At 37.5% G+C, this 26201-nt stretch overlaps 3 protein-coding genes across 3 annotated transcripts; 1 reads left to right on the plus strand and 2 right to left on the minus strand.

Moving 5' to 3' along the window:
• The first annotated feature begins 4046 nt into the window (after nt 1–4046).
• On the plus strand, nt 4047–8359 carry LOC140854032 (pentatricopeptide repeat-containing protein At3g02330, mitochondrial-like). Its single transcript, XM_073249327.1, has 2 exons — nt 4047–5037; nt 6026–8359. The coding sequence occupies exons 1-2, from the start codon at nt 4257–4259 to the stop codon at nt 6967–6969; spliced, it is 1725 nt and encodes a 574-aa protein (XP_073105428.1). The 5' UTR covers nt 4047–4256; the 3' UTR covers nt 6970–8359.
• A 1669-nt stretch (nt 8360–10028) lies between these two features.
• On the minus strand, nt 10029–12484 carry LOC105058448 (uncharacterized). Its single transcript, XM_010941391.3, has 4 exons — nt 12312–12484; nt 12108–12192; nt 11801–11969; nt 10029–11704 (listed from the first exon to the last, which is right to left on the minus strand). The coding sequence occupies exons 2-4, from the start codon at nt 12125–12127 to the stop codon at nt 10247–10249; spliced, it is 1647 nt and encodes a 548-aa protein (XP_010939693.1). The 5' UTR covers nt 12128–12192; nt 12312–12484; the 3' UTR covers nt 10029–10246.
• An 8653-nt stretch (nt 12485–21137) lies between these two features.
• On the minus strand, nt 21138–24631 carry LOC140854124 (14-3-3 protein 6-like). The gene is made up of 4 exons (XM_073249578.1): nt 24053–24631; nt 23797–23919; nt 21626–21742; nt 21138–21522 (listed from the first exon to the last, which is right to left on the minus strand). Exons 1-4 carry the CDS (start codon nt 24530–24532, stop codon nt 21469–21471), a joined length of 774 nt encoding a protein of 257 aa, XP_073105679.1. The 5' UTR covers nt 24533–24631; the 3' UTR covers nt 21138–21468.
• Nucleotides 24632–26201: the final 1570 nt, after the last annotated feature.

Raw genomic sequence — 26201 nt, forward strand, 5'->3', positions numbered from 1 at the left:
TTCCGATGCTGCTCTAATTGTAACTGGCCAGTAGCAACATTAAGGGGTGGGGAAGCCGTCCTCCATCCACCAAGAAGAAGCTAGCTGCATGGGTAGGACACAATCTAAGCCACATGTTAAGCTCGATATACATTGTTGATCTATGCATTTCTAGAGAACTAAAAGATTTTTGAGATCATGTAGTTAGTTAATCATACATGGTAGTAAAGCCAAAGTTCGACGCCATGGGTTCAAATCTTCTCCACATTAGTTATCTATTCCCTGAAAGCATATAGTGAACAACTTCATGCTGTGTTCATATTACACCTCAAATCACGTTAAGACAAGTAAGAAAGCATGTCGATAGGTTAATTGCATCTAGTGCATTTGGATTTTAGGTTTTAGTTAGCAAACATGACATGCTCGCAGTTTGCTTGATCCACACCCGATCTTGTGAAAACTACTGCACATTAGGTGGGTTGCACCATGCGCATTTGGTTTTTGGGATCAAGTAGTGCTTAGCTAACACAACACGCCAATATTTTTCTCAATCGACACCTAATTCCATGAAGCTACTTCATGCGATCATGCCACATGTGCACGTTACGTCTCAAGTCATGCTGTCCATAGGTTAACTAATTGCACCACATGCATTTGATCATACTGCTATCCTTCCACACTTCTACTTGAATTGCACCATTGCCCTTCAGTCAGAATCCATGGCCAATTCTTTCGCTCCTTGGACCATTGCAACTCTTCTCCTCCACCCATGATAGAGACGCGTCTGCTACTACCATGCATCCAATTCAAGCTACCCTCGTTTTAAGCTCCCAACCCCTCACAAGACAATGATAACCTCCACAACCCCCTTTTAAATCTCCCATCAAACGCACAAGCAAGCACACACACACACACACACACACACACAAAAACTCCTAAAGCCAATCAAAGTCCAAGGATCCAAGAAAGACACAAAGCCACGGCTCCAAACAAGGCTGTTCTTGGTCTGGCGATGGTGGTGATGGTGGTGTCGACAGCCCCAGCTGCGGCAGACAAGGAAGCATGCTTTTGCCCCTGCATGAAGGACAGGTGCATGGTGCTCGCAGGCGCCACCCGCGAGGACTACGCCAGAGCATGCACTGATGGTTGTCAACAAATAGGCGAGGAGGGCCAGCCTAATGAGTCCGAGTTCTGCGGTTTCTGATTAAAAGCACCAGCTAGCTCAAGTCTTGGCCTTCTCATCTGGCTTCCCTATTGATGCTTCAGTTTCCTAGTTTATTTCTAATAATATCTTAATACATGTTTCATTTGGTCCAAGAATCACCAGATGCTTTGGCGGGGTTTTCTGAATAAAACAATTTTGTTTGAGTTGCAGTAAATCTAATTTCTTTAATTTCTTTAAAGTAAATAGCTTGTATAACTTGCAATGGTCATGGCTTTTTTGAGCATGAGCACATGGCAAATGACTATGATTCTTGTTGGTGTATTAAACTAGCCCCAAGACACGTGGTATCATCATATGAGATCAAAAATACATCAATCTCAAAGCATCAGATTCCAGCAGATCAATTTATCGGTTAGCAGATTCAGCTCGGTATTTTACCGACCTAAATGAAGGACACTCTTATATTCTATCCGGATGACGTCTTGGCTGACAAGAAAATATTCAGGTCGGATATTTACTGACCTAAATTTCGGTGCCTCTTCTATCCGGGATGATTATTATGATGTTTCTATCTCACTTCGGTCATATATCGATCATAGTGACAGACTCAGTCGTTCTGTGAATGCCTATCTATCATAATTTTTGCAATCCAGCCATAACTGATCACGATCTCATGTTCAGTTCATATGCATAGTTGCATGCCAGCTCACTTATAGCTGGCTTTCTAACCGCCTAACAAACTGTTCTAATGGCCTAACAAACTTTGGTATGGTTTCTTCATCTCCTCTAAAAATAGAGGGTCAGGGATCCTCTATAGATAAATCTACTCTCTGAAACTAGGGGAGACTTTGCTGGTAAAAAATTAGGCCAACATCTTGACTCCTACCCAGTTCTTTTATTGTTCCACTCAATCTTTTTTGCTCTTCCACTCTTTTTTATCCTTGTTCTCGAGGTTCGAACTGACTTAAGTATCGGAGGGTCAAAAACTGAAGGATCCTTACTCAGTTTCTTGATCGATTTTACAAATTAGAGAAATTCTCACTAAATCGCAAGGATCACTTCAGTCCAGTCTCATGCGATTTGATTTGTTTTACTCCAAATTTTGAGCCTTGCAGCAATAATTCTATACATTAATATTTTTGGTAGCTTTGGTATATATATTCTTTGTTTTACTTAATATTGCTCATTTATCATAATTTGCAAGGAAGTAAACATGAGCTATTCTTTAAAAATGAGAAAGTTAAAAAAACAGTCCCCTAAAGGAACAGAGCTGTTACCGAAAAATGACTAAAACGATGCCTTGTTTAGAAAATGAAAATACTGAAAGGTAGAAAACAAAGCAATACTGGAGGGTGAGGAACCGTGCAATGCAGCTGGTGAAGGATTAAAACTCCTGAATCCAAGAAGATTTGGATGGGCTGTTTGTTTGTGCTTATTTTGATGCCTCCTTTCATGGACCTGATATAATTCTGACTTTTAAAATATTTAGAAGCGAGAAACTTCTTGTAGAAACTCGTTCCCAGGGAGTCATCAGTTTGCCACTAGGTAGGAAAAAATATGCCTCCACTGTAGCCTTGCGCCTTGATAACACACCTTCGGAGTCGTCTCGATATGATGTGGATGGATCCCAAGGTGCGGTGCCGCCCTTGTTATAGGCCCATTTTTCTCAAAAAAACAAAAAGATTATTAGTGGTTGTGCAACTCTTTGGATTTTGTCAAGTTCCTGAAGATGGGTGATTCTAAGTCCGAAGATAGTCCGCACAGTTCCTTTCCTTTTCAATTAATTTTTCAAAATTCATTGCATAATAAAGCTGGAGAAATTTCTAACATTTCTAGAGGCCAGAGGCTGTGAGGATTGATTGTTAAGAGGAGGGCTTCGTAGAAAAAATATATTTAAACTAAAATTTATCTTATCGATCAGTACCATTATATACCAACTATGTTGGTACCGAACTAATAGTGATACGGAAGATGTACTGACACTCAATATGTCAAAGAGACGTACCGACACTAAGGTGGTGAAGCTTGATTTAAATTCTTAGACTATATTTGATTACCAATAAAGAAAATCAGGGATCATTTTTCAATTCTTAAAAGATATTTTTTCAAAAATTGTCGGAATAATTAGTTCTAACTCTTATATAAATTTTGATAAATTGATATAAATCTGTATGGAATGAAACAAACTTGATAACATGTAATGTATAAATAAGAGTAGACTCTCTTTGTATTTGCCTTTGATATTTTATTGTTATATTTAATCACTATTTTTAGTTATCACTGATTGGTATATGTTCTTACTTATTGTTTATGTTAATTTGTTGATGGTTATTTACTTTATTTCTTTAATTTTCTATAGATTTAATTTCTCATTTTATGTTATACTATTCATTGATCTTCCATCTCATGGTTATTAGGTAGTCCACAGAATTGAGGCAAATCAAAATATTTAGTCCAAACTCAATCAACCGATTAGTGACGATCTAATCAATGATCAATCACTGATTCAATTGACTGATTCGTGATGAACTGTTAAGAGTCATTAGCAACCTCAATTAATTGATTGGTGATGACCTAATCAATAGTCAATCATTGATCAATGATCACCAATCAGATGAGCTTCCAACAATGATTGATCAAGGGTCCTCGCCATAGTTGATCATTTACTTTTTTGGTCCATTTGATCCATGAAATGATTAATCTAATCAGATCAAAACCGTGCAACGATCGACTAAGTGACGCCTAGCATAATTGATCATTTATTTGATCACTATGTAAATGGGGAAGAGAGAGAGAGAGAGAGAGAGAGAGAGAGAGAGAGAGAGAGAGTCGCACCTTTCATTCTATTTAATCTCAATTAGTATCATAGTATAGATATGTGTCATAAGCATGAGAGTATAATGCCTAATGGATTTGTATTTAATGGGGTTCGGAGGAATGCATGCTAAAAAAAATATATTTGACGGGGTACCGATTTGGTTGGACAAAATTTTTTACCTATCCCGGATTGGATATATGAGACCATATCAGGGACATAGCCGTTGCCCCCTTGAAAAATTTCAAACCCCTAGACTCAACTGGATCGAAGTAACGAATCACAGAGCTAAAATTAATGCCAGCCTTCTCTAAAATCCGGACTCTCCTCCACTCTTTTAAGCCTTTCCCTCCACCCCTGGTTCGCCCACTCCGCGTCCACTCGCTCTCTCCCCGGGAGGTATTCAACCACAACCTCCGTATCGGAGCGCTGGGCCGTGCCGGGAGGCTCGAAGCTGCCCGGCAACTCTTCGACCAAATGTCCAACCGAGATGTTGTCTCATGGAATGCAATCCTCACTGCATACTGGCAGAACCACGACATGGAGGAGTCGAAGCGGCTATTCGATTCGATGCCCGAGAGGAACATCGTCTCCTGGAATTCCATGATTACCGGCTGCCTCGAGAATGGGAAGCCCGATGAGGCTTTCGGGTACTTCGTGAAGATGCCTGAGACGAACGTAGCTTCCTGGAATGCGATGATCTCTGGCTTCGTAAGGTATGATCGGTTCGAGGAAGCTGAGAGGTTGTTTCAGGAGATGCCCGTGAAGAATGTGATTTCTTATACCGCAATGCTTGATGGGTTTGCTCGGAAAGGGGAGATTGAGAAAGCTCGTGATCTGTTTGATAAGATGCCGAAGAAGAATGTAGTTTCCTGGGCTGCGATGATAAGTGGGTATGTGGAAAATGGAATGTTTGAGGAGGCGAGGAGTCTGTTTGACCTAATGCCTGAGAAGAATGTGGTGGCGTTCACAGCAATGATCACGGGGTACTGTAGGGAGGGGAATGTGGAGAAGGCGAGGAGTATTTTTGATGGGATTCAGCATAAGGATCTCATTTCGTGGAATGCCATGATAGCTGGTACACTTTAAAAGATTTTCTATTTGATCTTCTGACAATAATGTTATAGGGTAGACTGAAGAGAAATAACAAATCTAAGTTTGAAATATTTGCTAGAAAAAGATATAACCACTATCGGCATGACATTTTGCTTGATTTAATCTTTCTCGTGAGGCTCAGAAACACTATCTTTTCAAGAGATGGCATTTTATTATGTATTTGTTTTTCTTTGGTCATTATTCTTTTTAAGAAAATCAAATATAGTCCTTTCGAATTCTAGGTGGGTTAAAGACTGTCATTTAGTTACTGGTGCTGCTGAGATGAACGAGCTATCAGATGTGTCAATTTCATTGGAACTGAGAAGTTTAGATACTTTTGGAGACCATGGTTATGACTGAAATATTAGAAATTCAACCAGTGATTATCATCATAAGTACTTTGAGCTGGCTTTGTGAGTTATTCTTCACATTTATACAGACATTGGGCTACTTGTGGCATTTTCTCCCTGAAAACTTTTTTTGCATTATGTTGGTTCTTACCTTCCACACGAACTGAACTTCTCTCTGAATATTGGTTTCCTCAATTTTGATTGTGCATGTGCACAACCATCTTATTTGATTCTCCACAGCTTTTGTCCTCACTGCAACTTTCATGCTTCCTCTAGAAAATGTTTTGAACTCCAGTGCCTAGCACACTGCATGCTTGCTCCAGCATTGTCTTCTCTACCAAACTTATATGCGAGATTGATTGTCTTCATGACCAAAATTTAAAGTATACTACATATGGTGTTCTTATATTGTTTCCATTTGGTCTCCAAAGGATGCATGAATTAGTCATCTGCAGTAGTAAGTAATAGATGAAAGCATGCAAAATAAGCTTTATAGCAGAATTTCTCATACATTGTCATGACTCATTCAGAATATCAAGGTATCAACCATTTTGTCTTATTCAATTTGCTGTTATAGCTCATTTAGATGGATTTTCTTTTTCCTGTTTTAATATTCTGCAGGATATGTGCATAATGGGAATAGTGAGGAAGCACTGAAACTTCACATCACAATGCTGGAATTGGGCATGAAACCAGATCATGCAACGCTTATTGCTGTACTGACAGCATGTTCTGCTCTTGCATTGCTACAACGAGGAATGCAAATTCATGCAGTTGCCATCAAAACCAAGCTGGAATCTAACACATCACTGAGTAATGCTTTGATAACCATGTATAGTAAATGTGGTAGCATTGGGGAATCAGAGTTAGTCTTTCAAGAGTTCAAAAACCGAGACTTGGTCTCCTGGAACACCATGATTGCAGCATACGCACAGCATGGGCAGTATCAGAAAGTTCTTGCTTTATTCTTTGACATGGAATCAAATGGGTTTACACCAAATGGCATTTCATTTCTTAGTCTCTTGTCCGTGTGTGGGCATGTAGGTAAGGTGGATGAGAGTATAACTTGGTTCAATTTAATGGTTTCCAGATATGGAGTATGTCCAAGGGCTGAACATTATGCTTGCCTTGTGGATATACTAAGTCGAGGAGGACAATTAAAGAAAGCTTGTGATTACATCAGAGAGATGCCATTTGAAGCAGAGAGTACTGTTTGGGGTGCTTTGCTGGGGGCATGCCAAATGTATTCGAGTATAGAGTTAGGGGAATTGGCTGCTAAGAAACTTGTCCAATTGGATTCCCAAAACTCAGGGGCCTATGTGATGTTATCAAACATGTATGCTGCAGCTGGCATGTGGAAGGAAGTTACTAGGGTGAGGATTTTGATGAAGGAAAAAGGAGTAAAAAAACAACCAGGGTACAGTTGGACTGAGATTGGTGACAGAGTGCATGTGTTTTTGGTGGGTGATGCATCACATCCAGATATTGGTCAGATTCTTTCTGAGCTTGGAAGGATTTGCTTGCACATGAAATTTCTCGATGATGAAGCTGACATTGTACATTAGAGTTGATTCATTTATAAGGATATTAGCTTTTCCTCAAGTATAGGCATCCTCTTATGCTTCTTTGCTCCCGAGAGTTACCTTATAATACTTCAAGTTAAATTCCATACAGTGGTCACAGAATGATGCTAACTTATATTGTCATATTTTTGCGATCTGACAGTGCAGCCAACAAAGTAAAATATTTCGTCAGGTATAAAGGTGTGCCATATCTTTCTTATTGTTCTGACTGAAATAAGAGATTTCTTTTCCTGTTTGGACTGACATCTAGTCAGCAAAAATTTGAAGACCCAGTCTACAAAGAAAGATTAGCTCTTTAAAACTTCAGGCAGGGTCATTAAACTTCAAATGTTGGCTTTATAGCATGAAAGAGCTTCGAAGCTTAAGAGACTACGCCAAGAGCTACTTAGTTTTCAGTGTTGGAACATCAAGATGGTGCCATCGATTGAATGGTAAACTTTGTTGAAGTTGCATTTTAAGCCTCAAGAGCAGTTGTTATAGGAAAGATCAACAAATTGGATGATGGTCACAGGCTCAAGTTCAGCAGAAACAGAGACTAACAGAAAATGGTAAGCTTGGTTACTGAGCTCGATGCAAAAAAAACATACCCTCAAATTAAACACCAAGGAAAGCAGAAATTCTGGTAGGAAGCCCGATTTCATACGTTCAAACTTCAGCTATGCATTATTCCCATGAATTCTCTCTCCTTGTAAAAACTTACTATATGGAGACTGCTGATGCTAGTTTGAAGCTTGAGCAGAAAAGCAGATGAGTAAATTCTGGTAGGAAACCAGATTCCAAAGAATAGGAAACCGAGTAGTTTCATGATATGTATTTTAGTTTGAACATACTGCACATTGAAAGAAACAAATAATGAAGAAAGAGACCTGCAGTCAGCTCCAAATAGACGGGATAAAGCTTGTTGGTTAAGTTGACCCTATTATATACTAGAGAAAGAGTGGTATCAAGGATTCAGATCCTAGAAGGACATTCCGTGGGATACCGGAATGAAGTATCATCTCATATGTTGGGACCGTGCATCTTGCTAATGTCTCAGCGTCCCAATCAGGATATCTTGGGACATACTCTATCTCAAGTATCAGAATGGGGCGGGACGGTGGCGCATCTCATTCCATAGAAAAATCGGGACAGCCCTATCCCACGGGATGTAAAACCTTGAGAGGTATTATATTTGTTGCAACTTAACCATGAGGCTCATGGTACCAGAGCGGGGGAAATTGTAGTATAGCAAAATTCTTCCTCTCTTTCATTCTGTTTTTAAAGTTGCAGCATCCGATTTAGAACTTCATGCCATGGACAGTTCATAGGGTTTTTAGTAATTCTGTCATCATATTTTAAGGGAGGTAATTGAACTGATTTGTTTTGGCTATTATATACTAGGACTGATATTCTGTTATTTGCACCACCACCACCACCACACACACATTCTTATTTTTCACAGGATATACTTGAAATATGCATTTCGCTGAGACTGCGGAACCATTGATTGGACATGATGTCACTGTTATTAAGGATGTCTAAAACTAACTTCATCAACAATGTTCCACACACACGCACCCGCACCCACACATTCTTATTTTTCACGGGATATATTCGTAATATGCATTTCAAGGACATGCCCAGACCGCAGAACCATTGATCGGACATGACATCACTGTAATTAAGGATGTTTAAAACTAACTTCGTCAACAATGTTCCCCACATTGATTTAGCAGAGGCGGAAAACCAATGCAAATATTAGAACCTCGGCCTGGACTTGCAACAGAGACAGGTGGAACTTCATAAACATACTGCTAGCTTAACATATAAGGAACATCCTTAATTTCAGGTTCACTCAGGGTCTCTGTGTTTGTGACAAAACAGATTAATCCTTCTTGCTTATACTTCAGTAGCTGTGGGGTAGATCAGGAAGAAATTCCATCAGGAGTATGTAAAGTTATCTAGTCTTTACACTTTTAAGGTACACCTTCATGAGGAGGCTCTGGATGTCCGGTTCATTCACAGGTAAATCCTTCTTGCTTATACTTCAGTTGCTGTTGCCTGGTAGATCAGGAAGAAATTCCATCAGGAGTATGTAAAGTTATCTAGTCTTTACACTTTTAAGGTACACCTCCATGAGGAGACTCTGGATGTCCAGTTCATTCACAGCTTGAAGCAGACCAACTTTCCAGCTGCCATCTCTGCTTCATTGTAACTTATCTCGAAGATAAGAAAGCAAAATAGCTTATTTGCTTGATTATCAATTTTCCATCTCTTTCCTTTTGAACTTTGCATTAGGCTTCCATTTGGTATGTCCTTGTACATATCACAAGCTTCCAAGCCCCCTGAATCTTTTTGAGGTTCATATTGATACATAAATAACATGATGTTGTGCTTCTCCAACTGGATGTGATTCATCACACAACCTTGAAATCATGGGTTTTGTATGGTTTTGTCATCAAACAGTAAAAACCTTGTTTTCAATTTAAAATAGTAAAACTTGTTACCGGAACAACAAAGCTACATTAAAGTTCTTCCTTTCTTGAGAAACAATCCACCAAATCACAAAGGACAATCAAGGGTTGGTACAACAGTGAAGGTTCTGACTGCATATTAACTAACCATTACTATCCAAATCTTGTAATGTACTGCTATAAGTTATTAGCAAGCATCTCACATTTTTCTTCTAAAAAAAGGAAGAAGTTATTAGCAAGCATCAATAGCTTTCAGTGGCAGTTGTCCATTTGCATTACATTTGAATTCAATACAAGAAAAAAGGTCCACAATGACAATCACATCCAGATCAGCAGAAACAGCTCCTATTGGATTGCATCTGAAAACTTGTTAAGCCAGACAGCACGAGCGATTGCTTTTTTAAGTAATTACACATGTAGATGACTGAAAGGTAAAGCAAAACTTGACTTGTTTGAATGCACCGCATTATCAAGAAAAAACAAAAAGGGTAAAGCAATACTTTAGGAGAATTAGAAAAATATAATGCTGTGTGTCTTGCATAACATTTAGACTGATGATTATTGACTATGGATCATGTACAATCAACATGACACAAAGATAATAAATTCACACTGCATATCAAAAAAGATCTCTTTGCTGATTCTGTTCAAACCATGTATACTACAGCCGTGGTTTCTTGCAACACTGAAGAACTAACTGCTGGCTATACTTTTGTCTTATTTTCAAAACTTAATTAAAACAAAGGACCCACAGAAACAAGATCCAAAGAGGATAAATTTATGAGAATACCAAGAAAAAATAAATTCTACTTGTGGGAGGTCTTTATCCTCAGCAGGTCTCCAAATCTTCTAAGAATAGCCTTTTTCTTTTTCTGCTTCACAGAGGGATGCTCCATGCCATCTAATTGAATCCCATCTAGATGATCAGAATCATCAGAGTTAAGTGTATCATCCATGACAATTGAGGAAGCAACCCTCATGTCAGAAACATTGCTAAGTGATGCGAACATCCGATCCTTCTGCTCTGGTGACCCTGCCATATGAAATACAGATCCCTTGAACTTTGCTGGCTCTCCAATTGAATGCCTACGACTATTTTGAAATCGTGAACTCTCACCCTTCCATCTACCAGATGGAAATCTGAAAATTCCTTTCATGCTTTTACTATCATTAATGGATTCCTTCAGCTGTGCGAATGATCCAGTCTCAGGCAAAGTGATAGTTTTGCTCGAGTCCAGAGTTGATGTTGCAGCAAGCAAAGCCTTCAGTACCTTAACACTATCTAGGGCTGCAGCTTCGCTAACCTTAAGGCATTCATATTCTTGCCTTATGCTCTGAAAGGCAGTTTCCTTCTCCAACAAGAGGTCCTTAAGCTGGGAATTCTCATTCCTGGCAATCTCTAGTGCTTCTTTGACAACAGTAGCTTCACTAACTGATTGTTTTAGTATATCCCTCAACTTAAAATTTTCTTCTCTCACAACTCTCTGTGAATCACTTAATTTACTGTTTTCCTGCTGCAGTTTAGTAATCTCCTCTTCAGACATCTTCATGCAACCGACAAACCCATTCTCTTTCACATTCCAAGCAGCAGTTGACTCCTCCAATTCCAGCTTCAACCTTTCAGATTCTTCTGATGCCAGTCGATACTTCTCTTCCATACTCTCCAACAAAGGTTTCAAGCGTTCAGCTTCTGCTCTCACATCCTCTAACTCCGACTTGGTTTTTGAGAACCTCTCCTTCACCTGATTAGCCTCCAAAGTTACTTCTTTTAGGGCAATAGCTAAATCATCCATGGCCCTCTTGCTCTTCTCTTCTGCTTCCATGGCTAACTTAAGCTCATTCCTGAGCTTCCCAATCTCCTCTTCGGCACGAACGACATCCGATGGACCATTCTTCTCCAGATGCTTCCCTAAATGCCTACTACTTCGGCGAGCCGAGACCGCAGAACCCTCCAAGCTTTTGATGCTCTCTTGAAGGGACCTTATCTCAAGCTTGGCTTCCTCAAGCGATATCTTCGTCTGTTCAAGCTGCTTTGTTTGGGACACAAGTGATTCGAGCATCTTCCTTTCTGAAGCCTTCGCTTTCTCCACTTCTTTCTCTAACATCTCCACTCTACTCTCATCTCCATTCATTTGAGATGGCATCCTCTTCTTCATTTCAGCAAGCGCTTGGACTGCCCGGGACTTCTCCTCCTTCTCCTTCTTCAGTTCCTCCTGCAGCCGACTCAGTTGCTGCGGCATCTCTGAAACTTTAACGTTTCGTTTCTACGTAGAATCAAATAAAATCACAAACAGCCAGTATCATCAGTATCCAATCGGTTTCGATAAATGGAGAGAGCAGAACGCAATAGAAATCTGTACCTCCGGCAAAGATGCGGCCTTGGTCGACGGCTTTCGATCTAAAACCTTGGACGACTTCGAGACCGAGGAATCCAATGAAGCAGGCCCTCCGTTGCTTGATTTGGATGGAGAAGTCTTGGAATTGGGGCTAGAAGGGGAGTTCTTTTGCGCCATTCCAGAGGACGCAGATCTTAAACGACCAATAATCAAACAAGAACAGATAACACGGAGCCATAAAACATCCGTAAAAGATCAAAAACCATGAAACCCGATTCTCGAACCCGGGAATTCGATCCAAACAAGATCAAAGGTGGGATTTTTATAGTACCTGGACCTCAAAGATTGCATCTTGGGAGAAGTCAGATGCAACAACCTCTTAAACCGCTCTCTTTTCTTTCCAGAAACTCAATAATCTAGGGAGGAGAAAAACGAAGAAAAATCAGAAAAAATCAGGGGAGAAAATCTCAAACAGCCGTTGCGAGAGAACTGATAGGCAGAAAGAGAGATCGAAGGAGGTCTCGTTGTACGTTACCTGGAATCGGGATTCGCGGGATCATCGATCCATCTCACGAGGTCTTCTATATTTTTTTTTTTAGCGGAGGAAGGGCGCTTTGGAAGTACGAGATGGAAGTTAAAAAAGAATGCGTTTTCTTGGTGCTCTGCTCTCTGCTTTAGCCTTTAGTCGTTGGGGAATTCACGATGACGAGTGGAAGAAGTCGGCATATGGCGTTCTAAGAGTCGTCCCCGAAGAGGAAGCCGGACGGGTTCTTCGGTCAACCGTTGATTGGATGGGCCCCACACGTTTGACGGACATGATATCTTAGAAGCACTAAATGCGGCCACATTCCAACTCAAAGAGGGTTGAGGATTAGGTTGTTTCGTCGGCTATTGTTCAACCTCCATGGTGTTATTATCGTACATGTATCGTTTGGTATGGTGGCCGTGCTACATGGTTGGCTCCAATGATGGTAGAGAAATGATGATGGTGGTGAGGCCAAGTTGCAAGGATCAATATTATTTTCTGAAAAAGGAGGGGTTTTGATTGAATTGCTTGATATTTAAGTAGATAATTATCTTTCTAAAAAGGATCTTTATTGGAAGATTTTCTTCTAACTTGATGAATTCAGTAAACTAAGGACGGATTAGGTGTAAGAACTCAAGTAGTAGCATGATGTTGCCATCTTGGTTAAAATCCAGGGCATTCATGTGTGAATTTTGGTGTCAATGCTGATAAGCCATTATGGCAGAATAGGTTTGATCTTTTTAAAAGTTGTCACCCTTGGTGATAATGTCTCTGGACTGCACCTTGTGTGACAAATTCTAGCAGGGCTACAACCATGGACCGAAGCTCCATCTATCGACTCCCTGTCCCCCCCCCAAAAAAAAAGAAGAAAAAAAAAAGATTCAAGAGCAATTAGTGCTATCAACTCCTGTATCCCACTGATCTGATCCCACAAAACTGCTGTGGCCCTCTACGAGGATTGGTGAGGAAGCTTTATCTCAGATAATTTATGGCATATTTAGGCAGAGGAAGAAAAATAACACCGGCGAGACTGCACGTATAAACGGCTTAAGCTCAACACCTTCTTTAGATTTTTAACATATCAAAAATGTTTCTGGAACCCACATTTCCTTCTGTTACATCAGATATGTTGTATCTTCGGCCTCTCATTCGCAAATTTTAAATCAAACGGCATAGAGTGCAATCTAATGGGCTTTTTTTTGAATCTAAAGAAAATTAGTGTTGTTTCTTGTCAGAGTTTTTTTTTAAAAAAATAATTATTAATTGGATATAAAAGTTGGATGGTAGCATATAGTCTTGATCTTATCATGTTTGATCAACAATGGATCTCGTTCATCAATTTGAGGATTAGATTCAGTGTCGCCCCCCCTCCTCCCACTGGATGCGATTGATATTGCATGGATCTCAAACCCCATGCAGGACTACTATGGCTTGTGATTTGTGCTTACATGTACCACAAGAGTGATCGGATTGCATCCGTTGATCTCACAGGTTTATGCAATTACAAAAACTTGCGAGGCAAATCATATATATTTTGTTCTTTGAATGGAAAGAGCCATGTAGGTAATAAATTACAGAGCAGTAGTAGCCCTTTCTCAAATTCTCACAATCTCTAAAGACCTAATAAAAATGAGATTTGAACTCAAGTTTTTAGTACAATTATTAAAATTATCAAAAAAAAAAAAAAAACTTTATGGCAGGATAAGCTGCCATATTTGTGATCAGATGGAATCTTGATTGCAAGAATTTTGAGTGTAAATAAAATATTTACAAAAATTTAAATAGGTCAATCATGATGATCGACTTGAAATAAAAATGAAATTAGGCTCCCAATCTCTCATTGATTGGGAGTAGAGTGAACGGGTTGAATATCATCCAACCATATCCATTTCCAATTTGATTTAGATAGAAATCATTGAATCCGATTGGATATGGTTATGGATCTAGGAACATACTTATAGATTTAGGATATATGGTTTTTAATATAAAAAAAAAAAAACTAAAAACCACCTATGTCAATTAGACTCCCTATATTTTTTTGGTTGAGAGAAGGCTGAAAACAGGTTGGATATATAATCCAACCATATCAATTTTTGATGGAGCACGCATAGAAATTCTTGTATCCGATCGGATCTATATGTAGATCCAGATATCTGCTTAGGGATGTTATCCAACCATATCCACTTCTGATCGGGTTTGAATAGGAATCCTTGTATCCGATTGGATCAGGATATGGTTCTGAATACTCGATTACAAATTTTGGGTATCTGACAAGGAAAAAAAAAATCTAAAAACCATCTGTATCCTTCAATCAGATTGGATATAGATAAGGATTGAAAATACATTTATATACCACTTGTACAAGGGTTCAAACCATTGGCTAGCCATAGCCACTTAGCTACTATAACAGCATTCCATTTTGTTATGTAATCATAATTCATACTTATACGAACTTAAAGGCATGATAATATATAATTGAAATATATTATGATTTTATATCAAAATTTTAATAATTAATTCTTTTCAAGAAATCAATCCTTTTCCCTTTGATTAAAAAAAAGAAAATGAATAGCTTCATTTGATACTTTTTTTTTAAATTTCAAAATTATGATTAATTCCACAAAGTCCTATATTTGTGTATTTTTTATGAGTTCTTTGAAAATGGACAATCCATGATTTCTTTTATTTATGCTGCAATTATAAAGTAAGAGTGTTATTTAATATATAAATTTTTTAATATTTTTATATTATATATTATATATAGATAATTTTAATATTTAATATATTTTTAATAAAAAATCGGTAGGACCAACGACTTGGATCTCAGACCAAATCATGCTTCGTGCAAATGTAATAACTAGCCTTAGACCATTATCTGGTTATTGTGCATGTGTGCAATCTTGGCAATAGATTTCTTCCCTAAAGGTCCGTTTGATAGGGATATATCAGATTATAGGATAATTTAATAATTTTTAAAAATTATTTATCTGAAAAAATGATTGTGGAAGAAAATAATTTTTGCTATATTTCGTTGGCGAAAAAATTACTCCAAAAAATGATATTGGAAAAATATTATTACATTTGGTTGAAGATAAATTTACATAGAAATATGGTCAGATTTATAAATATATTCTTAAATATAAAATATTTTTTTAATATTAGGATAGTTTGCCATCTCTAATTAGTTTTTATGTAATGATTATAATCATGTAGCCCTTTACATAATATCATCTCTATCTTAATTTTTTTACCAAAATTTTTTATTAAATGAATTAAGAAAGATATCAGAATAAATTTAATAATTACATATACAGCTTTATAAGGAATATTTTTGTTAAGTATGGATTATCGTTACTCAAAAATTTATCAAATACCAAAACTTTCATAGTATTTATTTTACCTTCTATCTCTAAAAAATAAGCATAGAGTCCATCAATTTTTTTTACTATCTCTTTATTTCTTTTTTTATACCAAACATGGTAATCTGATATATAAATCAATTTTTCATATCAGATTACCTCCAACCAAATGGCTTCTAAGATAAATTTTAATAGTAGATTTTATTTCTATCCTTTATGATTATATCATTTATGTTAATTTTTATCATTAAATTACATTCAAAATCTTATTTATACATGAATAGTATCTCATTTATATTCATATTGAGATAAAGAAACTATAAATATAACTAATATATGACTTGTACAAATATAGATATGTCTAATATGTGAATATAACTAATATATGAGTTATATCCACATTAGTTTAGAACACATGAATACTAATTTCAATATCCATTATATACAAACACACACACATACATACATATATATATAATATATATATGTGTGTATATATATTATTAAAAAAATATAGATACAAATATGGATATCCTCTGTCTCCCTATCTTTTTATTATTTACGCTGATGCCCTTTCACGAGCTCTCCATGTGGCATCCCAAGGGCTAGTACTTGATCTTTACGTGCCAACTCCAGAGATTCAACCGATCTCACATTTACTCTTTACAGATGATTATTTGCTGGTGAGCCGGACATTAACCCACAACACCATTGGCTTCGGAAGGATTATAGAAAAGTATTATTATGCCTCGGATCAAAAAGTGAACCTCATCAAGTCAGCGATGTACTTCAGCCTGAGAATGTCGAGTCAGTTGTGACATATGATCAGGGATATTTTTGACATTATGGAATATAGTGGGCCCCTGCAATATCTTGGAGTTTCCATCCCTGGTTGTAAGTTATGAAGAGCTGAGTGTATGGGGGTGGAGTGGTCAATCCACGAGCGGTTAGAGGGCTGGCAAGCCAAAGCCCTCTCTATGATGGGCAGAGTTACTTTTGGTGAGGTCAGTCCTTGGTTCCCTAACGGTTTATCTTCTTTTGAACTTGATCCTATCCAAGACCTTGGTTTTGAAGCTGGAGCAGTTCTTTTGATGTTTCTTATGGGGCTCAAATTCGGGATGCTAAGGCGTGAATCTACTGGCCTGGGACGTGCTCTGCCAATCGTTGAGAGATTGTGGCTGGGGCATCCAAACCTTAGTGATGAGACGAGAGGCTCTGATCGCTTGGCACGTGGTCAAACTAGTGCTCGAGTTGGAGAGTCTATGGAATTCGATGATAAGGGCCCGATATGGTCCTTGGCTTATGGATGAGGAGATCCGAGCCCATCGAAGTAGCTCTTTCATCTAGAAGGAGATTTGTTAGTGAGCCTCCGATGCGTTTGCTTAAATGATGTGGCTTGTGGGAGATGGTAGGTCTGTGGACCTTCTTTGGGACCTATGGGTGGCCGACCTATCGTTAAGCCACTAGTCGACTTTTTCTTACCTCGAGGCTGCTGTATCCTTGAGGGTTTGTGACCTTCTTCAACTTGACGACATCGGGTGGAATCAGGGGGCTCTCACTTGCATTTGCGACAAGTAGATGGGGAAGCAACTACATTTCATTGTGATTCCTATGCATAGATACTGTGATGTCTGAAGATCCTCTTATATCCTGAGAGCAATGGTGACTAATTTATGTTGCCTGTTCTAGTAAGAGCCCACTAGGCATCTAGACGTTGGTTTGATTTGGAGGATAGGAGTGCATTCGAGGGTAAGTCTATTCTTATGGATGGTGGCTTGGGGTCAACTTCCGACCAGAGCTATCCTAAGGAATAGAGGCTTGGATCTTCTGACTGGGTGCCCATCTTGTAATGCTGGGAATGAGACAATGGAGGATGTCCTTTTTCAGTGTCAGAGGGCCCGACAAATGTGGTACCTCATGGGCTAGTATCACTGATTTGCTCATGTGGGGCTTCGATCCAGACTTTCCTATAGTTTTGGAGGCAGAGTGCTGCGAGTGAGGCAATTAGAGCAACTATGATTTAGGTCGCTTACATTGCTTACTATATCTAGCTGCTGAGGAATGGAGTGGTCTTCGAGTCTAGATGGTGCCCGATGAGACTTAGTTGGAGCAAGTCCTCATCTTAGCCATAGAGTTGACTGAAGTCATCTTGAGGCCTCTAGAGTTTTGGGACTCCCATCCTGCTCATGCAATGAACCATCTCCTGGAAGTTTCCACCTCCGATTTACCTCAAAGTCAACTTCGATGACAGTGTCAAAGAGACGGGGTGGTATTGGTTTTGTGATCTGGGGATCGGGCTCAGACCTTATTGTGGCTGGAGGAAGCAAGTTGGATGAGCCTACTGTCTCCGAGGTAGAGCTCCGTGTGGCCTACATCGAGATCGTTTATGCTTGCCGGATCTTGCATGCTGACCATCTTATCATCGAGAGAGACTCAGCCACTGTAGTAACCTAGTTACAGAACTGTAGATAGGGAGCTATTTCCCATCCTCTCATGTAGGATATTTTAATCTAGCTGTGGGACCGCATTGACCTCGCCATACAGCATATTTTTTGGGAGGCCAATACGATGGTTGACTGGATGGCCGCCTATGTTGTTGAGCGTACTAAAGATGTTCTTTGGATTTGTCTGGAATCGGCCCCTTGGCCTTTTTAGGAATGTTTTGTTTTTTGACTCTTCTTAATGTATTCACACAAGAATTGTATGAATGCTCCATTTTCAGCAAAAAAAAAAAAGTACTACTTCATTTTAAAACCCAAAGTTATGTGCATCATACAAGGACTATATAAAAGTCACATGCAATAATAGTAACCAAGTTTCTAACCATTTCATCTTGTCCAAACGATTTGAGATTGGCATTAGAAACCCTCTTTCACCAATCAATTATATTGAGGAATACCTCCTATGACATTTCAAGTATTTTTTTAAAGCTTTTATCAGATTTTCATATGTTGTTTTAGATGTTTTCTTTCTTTTTTTAATATCCTTTGGCACAAACTAGATACCTTATTTATTGGAGCTTTTTTGAATTTTTTGGTACGTAAAAATTTTCTTATACATGCCTATTAATTTTCTCCATCACTGTGTTCTTCATTATCCAGCTTCTACAACTCTAAAAATTCATTTCTCAATTTATCATTCTAAATTTTACCATATATCCTATTTTAACATTTTTACTTTTTTCAGGCTTAACTTGATTCTCTGAGCCATTTTATTAAGGATAAACTAGAGAAAACTATTCACTTGAATTTAAACTTAAAAGTAACTATCTACTTGAGTTTCAAGTAAAAGCAGCTCCCTGTTTGAAACATAACTTAAAAGCAACACCCCAATGAGGGTGAAATGACTCAATTGCTCTTACAGTTATAAAGCAACACTACACTATTATAAAATAATATAATACCATTATAAAATTATACTGCACTATTATAAAGCAATAGTATATTGTTGTAAAGTAATATTATAATAAAGAAATACTACACTATGATAATGTAATACTACCTTATTGTAAAGAAATACTATACTATTATAATATAATAAAGCAACACTGTATTATTTTAAAAGAATACTATACTAACATAATATAATACTACTTTATTGTAAAAGAATACTATACTAATATAATACAATAAAGTAATATTATATTATTATAAAATAATACTACATTAATATAATATAATACTATCTTATTGTAAAGAAATACTATACTATGATAATATAATATTACAGTATTTTAAAGAATATAAGAGTATAAAGGTCATTTCAGCCAAAATAGATAGTTACTTTTAATTTATGTTTCAAATAGATAGCTACTTTTAAATTAAACGTATAGATAGAGATTTATCTCAGTTCTCTATTCTATTAATCCAACATTTCTAATTCTTATAATTTCGTATCTTATTATTGTTCTATAATTTTTGTTCCACTTTATTAGTACATATAGAATGGAAAATAAAAATAGCTAGACAAACATTCAGATTTGAAAGTTGCATACTTATCAGAAGATAAAAGTTGCATACTTATCAGAAGATAATACTCAATATTTGGTGCATTACATAGGTAATATTGCTATGGTAATATGATTACAAAAGGAATGTAATTATCTGATAAAATTACAGAAAATCCTATATTATAGTATTTGGTATGTACAATAATGTTGTTGTAAAATTACAGTGAATTCTACATTGCAACGTTTGGTATACAATTTAGATTATATGGAATATAAGCTATTTTTTCAAAGCACTCTTATCCTTACTTATTGATTATTATCTATTTTCTAGAGAGAGAACTTAATTTCAGGAAGAACTATTTTCTATGACATCATCCATTATGTTTTCTTTTCTATTTTCATCAATTGGGACTACCTATAATTTATTTTAATTTATTTTGATGGAGATATTTTGGTCGGATTGCAAGATTACATGTAATCACATAGATTATCTCTTTTTAAAATAATGCAACATTACCTCTGAAAGTGACGAAACAAACAATGTAATCTAATTATCTGTTGCAAAATATGCTGCATTATCTGTGAAAGTGACGAAACAAACAGTATAATCTGATTATCTATTGCAAAATTATATATAATCCTGTCAAGATTACATGCTACGAAACACCCCCTTAGCTACCCAAAAACAAAAAAAAATCATGTTTGATAAAAACTGGAATAAATGTAAGTCAGATACTAGCAGATAGAAAAGAAAAAGGTTATTACCAAAATGGTTCCGTAAAATCCCTAAATAACTTTACATATCTACATAGATTACATTAATTTCTGAAAGCTGGACTACTGTTTCCAATAAGCTTTATTGTCTACGTTCTATTGAGAAGATTAGTCAGGTTCTTCCAGATTAGAATACAGTGCTCAAAGCGGACCATTTTTCGACTGACCTTTGCGAAGACTGCCAAATTTGCTGGTTGGCCTTCCTCAGACAGAAAAACATGAGTAAAAAATAAATATGAAAAATGTGAGAATAGAACTACCGTGCTCTAAGAAATGTCTCATATTTGCCAGCAACAAGGATTTGCTACTTAACCTAATCATGTCCGTACTATCATCCATGTCCTGAATCCAAAATATTACTTAATCAAGATATGTAACTTAAATCATGTCTATGAAACACAGACAAAACACAGTAACCGATACAATACATCCAGCACTATTTACCTTGCTTGTTAAAAACATGGCAAAGCTAACCGGGATAGTCCATCCATACCATTTATTGATCAGATACATGCTAGCTCACGAATGCTCTATTGATAAGATGAGCATGAATCGATATTCAGAATAAGCATACCAATGGAGCTTTCTTAGACATAACTGAAGGACCCCATTTCATTACCATTTCAAGTTCACGAATGGGGAGACAAATCCAATGTTTTGGACAACTATCATCCTATCAATTGACATTCGTCAGGAACATGCACCTCAGTACCAGTAACAGAATAATATAGCAAAAAGCTGAACACTGTAGAATTTTCAAAGCATCCAAGGCTCCCCATTTCATAAGAAATAGAACCCATTAGATCCACTATAAGACAGGAACTTTTAACGTCAAACACTCAACAGCAGATTTGTAGCATTAAAACATAACTGCAGCAGACCTTCTAATTGGAAGAAGAAAATAAAAAAGAAAAAAGAAAAGGAGAAAAGACGCCAACAAGAAAAGTCACATAAAATAAACAATTTTCTAGATCACAAGCCAGGAAATAAAACAGACTTGGTAATGAAGATGAGAGTCAATCTGCAAGCTGACACACCCTAAAAATCACCAAAAGCAGCTGAGAACTAGAATTATTTTTCTCAGCTACTTCTCATCCTCATGTTTGGTTGCTTCTTTGATATCATCTGCCCCATCATCCTACAGATAATACACAAATAACATTAATCTTGATTCTGCACAAGACCAGATTAAGATATGGCAGGTAGAATTTTGAGAATGTCTATCAGCACATGTGAAACACCTGCATATCAGAAGTCCACAAGGTGAGGTTGTCACGGAGAAGCTGCATGATTAGAGTGCTATCCTTGTACGATTCCTCTCCAAGAGTATCCAGCTCAGAAATTGCTTCATCAAAAGCCTGAAAACAGGATGCGAAACCGAGCTGAATAATTTTAATACATAGAAAAGCCAACAGTATACACTGTAATCATCCCCCCAAATGTATAGGTTTCTTGGTGCAAGAGTAAGTCAGATAAAGTACAAGCAATGACAGAAACTCTAACAATGGGAAGGTCCTTTCTTTCTGAGCCTAATAAAAAATAACAGCAAAAAGGAAGACCCTTAGAACAATATGTAGAATTACAAAAGCAAAACAACACAAGAACCCATAGCCACACGAGGTCATTTGGAACTCAGATCAGATGCATGGGCCAAACAGAAAGCTGATATGCTGCATAACACCTCAATCACAAAAGAGCAGTTCATCTGTCAAATTTTTGGACAAAATGAAATCTCTAGAAGTATAATAAAAGGCACAGGACACAATCACAGCCAAGATCACATTTAACTTAGCCATTTACTATCCAAAATGCACATGAATAAGAATGTACAGAATGTACATCCTTTAGAGAAGAAAAAAAAGGAAAAAAGAAATTCGGTGATAAACCATCATATAAAAATTGTTGCACCAGGGGTTATCCCAACAGTTAGCACCATTGGTGGGTCGGTGACCTGAATTAATGGAGGGATCCTCCATATTCTAATTCAATAGAAACAGACAATTAGATAGATCAGAAAAGTAGTACTGTCTTCTAACAGAAAACACAGAACAGGAATCAACTGGAAACTTCATATTTTGGAATAGCTGAAACTTAGAAAACAGCAACCCTAAAGCATAGGAAATGTAACAAGACTGTATGTACACTACATCACACTTACATATATGTTCAAGGGGTGTCTGGGCATCCAGGAATGACATACACATAACGCACAAAAGTAACAGGTTCCTGCACTTTGAGCTAAGCTATTGAAAAGCATTGAGAAAGGGAAGAAACATGATAGATTTGGAATGACCACAGATAAGCAAAAATTAGGATAGCATGACAACATCTCCGAAAGGGAGGTTGGAGACTTGCACCACAACTAAAAAGAAGATGATGACTATCTCCATCACCTGATCTTCTGGTAAAAATCTAGTGGCTTGGACAACCTACCTATGTGCTGCATTGGCCCACTCAAACAACCTCAAAAGAAAAATTGCAGAAGACTTTTAGGCAGTTAGATAATCATAGAATGGCTGGTGGCACATTTTGGAAATAAGCAACTCCAAGTAAATTTCCATGAAATTTAGTAAAGCAAAGAAACTGAAACAAACATAGTCCTTACATAAACTCCTACCAGATATCCCCACCATAGTATTGTATCAAGTAATGAATTTTAAATGGCCAACCCTATCAACCCTTTACAACAAGAGAGAAAAAAAAACTGCACTGCCGGCAAGCCAGGTGGGACTAGGGGGTCAATTCTTTATAGCACAACACCACTGCGATCGCATCAATCCCCTAGTGCATTCCAATCATGCAGAGGTTTTATATGGTAATAGTTCGGGCCTTATAGCAATTTGCAATATTATCTACTAAGCATTCATTAATAATGATTCCCCACTAATTGATATTATATCCTGAAAAACATGTGACTGATAATTCTTCTATCGATTGCACAAATTTTGGCATCACAAGTAGTATATCCCTAAAAGAATGCCTCCAAGTTCTGTGTATTACTTAGCATACTTCAAAATAAACAATCTAGAATATCATGCAATAATAAATAACCTCAAAATTCATAGATGTCCTACAGATAACTCCGAGATTTCACCACTTTTCAATTTTTTTTTTTTTTTACCTCCTAATTTTTCTCTATTTAAGTACAAATAAGCTCATGTAATGCTAAGTATCAGTTTTCTGGTTGATTAATCTCAGCTAAATTGGAAAAATTATATATAAATAAGTTCTAATCATGAAGCTATACATAACAGCTTAGAAGTTTAGATCAAATGGAGCCTAAACCAAAGAAACAAAAAGCTCCCAATTCCGATCAGCCGAACAACTAATCAAATCAAAGGGGAAAAAAGAAACCTAAAATATAATTCATTTCTACGAATCGAAATCTAAACACCAGGAGCTATCTGCTCACCTGCTTGGCGAGAGTGCAAGCCCTGTCAGGCGAATTCAAGATCTCGTAATAGAAGACTGAGAAGTTGAGCGCCAGCCCCAGCCGGATCGGATGCGTCGGTGCCAGTTCCGACAAAGCCATATCCTGCCATATTCAACATCCAGATCAACATCCCAAACCCTAATGAAATCCACCATCAATTCCGAAAAGAACCAAAATTTCTCGATCCATTCTGAAAGTAAGATCAGATCTGATCGGATCGAAATGGGATGGGGACCTGAGCGGCCTTGTAGGCGTTAAGGGTGCTCTCGGCGGCGTCCTTGCGGTCGGATCCGGTCTTGAACTCGGCTAGGTAGCGGTAATAGTCACCCTTCATCTTGAGGTAGAAGACCTTGGAGTCGACGACAGCGGCGGATGGGACGAGGCGAGAATCCAAAAGCTTGAGGATCCCGTCGCAGATTTTGGTGAGCTCGGTTTCGATCCGGGCCCGATAATCGTGGATGGCGGCGACGTGGTCCTGGTTGCCGCGGCTCTCCTCCTTCTGCTCAATGGACGAGACGATACGCCACGAGGCCCGGCGCGCGCCGATGACGTTCTTGTAAGCGACGGAGAGGAGGTTGCGCTCCTCCACCGTGAGCTCCTCCCCCTCCACCGTCGCCGCCGTGACCTTCTCCATGAACTCCACCATCTCCTCGTATCGCTCCGCCTGCTCTGCCAGTTTCGCCATGTACACGTTCTCCTCCCTCGTCGCCGCCATCGCCGTCGTCACCTCCGCCGGAGCTCGATGCCAAGAGAGAGAAGAATCGGAGTGGAAATGGAGGAAGCAGCGGAGAAAAATGGAAGAAAGAAAGCCGGGGGAACGGAAGGGGAGAAGCGGAGGTGGCGGCTTTAATTTATTAAGAATTAATTAAGGGTGATTATTGATTTAATTAAATTAATAATTCTCATTCTAATTGGTCTTTTCGTTGGTAAACTAATTGGTTTTAATTTAATACAGGGTATAGACTAAACAGAGCCAAAGGCGAGCGACGGCGGGGAGACGTTATCCCAACGGACGGAGATGATGTACAGAAGTACGCGGACGCGCGAACAGGCTGTTCAAATAGTTCTACTTAGGCATGTGGGTACAAATTGTTCACTAATTTTGAGTTGGACGGGATGGTCATGGAACAGAGATGTGATTGAATTTTGAACTTTTGGCGATTTTTTCATCATTTATTTTCAAATAAAATTGAATTTAGATATTCGTGACATTAGCATGAATTAATTTTAAAGGAACACTAATGCAAGAGTTCAAGCAAGCTAAAAAAAACTATGGAAATTTATGAAAGGTTTCATGCCATGTTTACCTGAGAATCCAACTGAAGGCCTATTTGAATGGTTAGGCTTAAAATTTTATAAAATTTATGAATTTAATCAATACAATCAGTAAAATTAGATAGGGCTAGAATTATGTTGATAAATACCTAGAAAATATTTTCAATAAGTTGGTTTGAATCTTTTTTTTCTTCCTATATAATTTCGATAGGCCCATCCCAATAATATTTTAGATATTTATGAATATAGATCTAACCCAATTTTATATCATTAATTGTACCGATCGAACCTACAAATCCTATAGAATATTGGGTCAATCATCCAAACATATCCTAAAATAATATAAACCTGATTTTTAATGCTATATATAATAGATGGGTGGTTAGTTAGGGGCACAAATGCTAACTTTGTTCCTTATAACTTAGAAAATATCTTCAATTGAATCTTGGAAAAAAAAAAAAAAGATCTTTGAAGAGTTGGAGCATTTTTCATGGAAGTATTTGTTAAATAGGAGATAAAGGAATGATATGCTTACATTTGTGCATGTATATCTATGTCATAAATATTTTTTGTAGAACAAATAAACTCTTTTCAACTTGGATGATGATTCAAGGAGAAATAAGAAAATTATATTAATTTTGGTAATTGATATTGCTATTGTGAGTATGGCTGCTTTCATTTTTAATTGTATATTGAAATCATATCTTTATAAAGCAATTCTTATTGAAAACTTAAGGTTGAACAAAATTTCTAGTAAACTTAAGATTGAACAAAATTTCTAGCAATCTTTAAACTTTTAGCATTCTTTTTAGCTCTAACAAGTTCCATCCCGTAGACTACCCTACATCAGAAGGAGGGGGTGGACTATCTTTTTGCTTCTTTTAAAGAGAAAAAGATCTATAATTGTATAAATCTTCTTGATCACTACTTGATTGCCAACCGAGTCTAGTATGGTTTTAAAATTGGACCAACTCAATATGACTTGAATGCACTCAATTTTATTGACAAATATTTATTCAAAAAAATAGCCTGGCCCTTTTAAATTTAGACAGGACCTAAATTTAATCCTATAAGAGATGGGAACAGACTTATTCTCATATTAAGCATTT

Source organism: Elaeis guineensis, chromosome 15 (genome assembly GCF_000442705.2).
Source record: "Elaeis guineensis isolate ETL-2024a chromosome 15, EG11, whole genome shotgun sequence".
Classification (NCBI taxonomy): Eukaryota; Viridiplantae; Streptophyta; class Magnoliopsida; order Arecales; family Arecaceae; genus Elaeis; species Elaeis guineensis.

Bases quoted from the DNA above. Each gene is read 5' to 3' on its own strand.
- LOC105058448 (XM_010941391.3), bottom strand. From the start codon at position 12,127: ATGCAATCTTTGAGGTCCAG. The intron at 11,970-12,107 runs GTACTATAAAAA...TGGTCGTTTAAG, and splicing joins ATGCAATCTTTGAGGTCCAG to ATCTGCGTCCTCTGGAATGG. The intron at 11,705-11,800 runs GTACAGATTTCT...GATTCTACGTAG, and splicing joins AGGCCGCATCTTTGCCGGAG to AAACGAAACGTTAAAGTTTC.
- LOC140854032 (XM_073249327.1), top strand. From the start codon at position 4,257: ATGCCAGCCTTCTCTAAAATCCGGACTCTCCTCCACTCTTTTAAGCCT. The intron at 5,038-6,025 runs GTACACTTTAAA...AATATTCTGCAG, and splicing joins GTGGAATGCCATGATAGCTG to GATATGTGCATAATGGGAAT.
- LOC140854124 (XM_073249578.1), bottom strand. From the start codon at position 24,532: ATGGCGGCGACGAGGGAGGAGAACGTGTACATGGCGAAACTGGCAGAG. The intron at 23,920-24,052 runs GTCCCCATCCCA...TGAATATGGCAG, and splicing joins ACGCCTACAAGGCCGCTCAG to GATATGGCTTTGTCGGAACT. The intron at 21,743-23,796 runs GTGAGCAGATAG...TCCTGTTTTCAG, and splicing joins CTTGCACTCTCGCCAAGCAG to GCTTTTGATGAAGCAATTTC.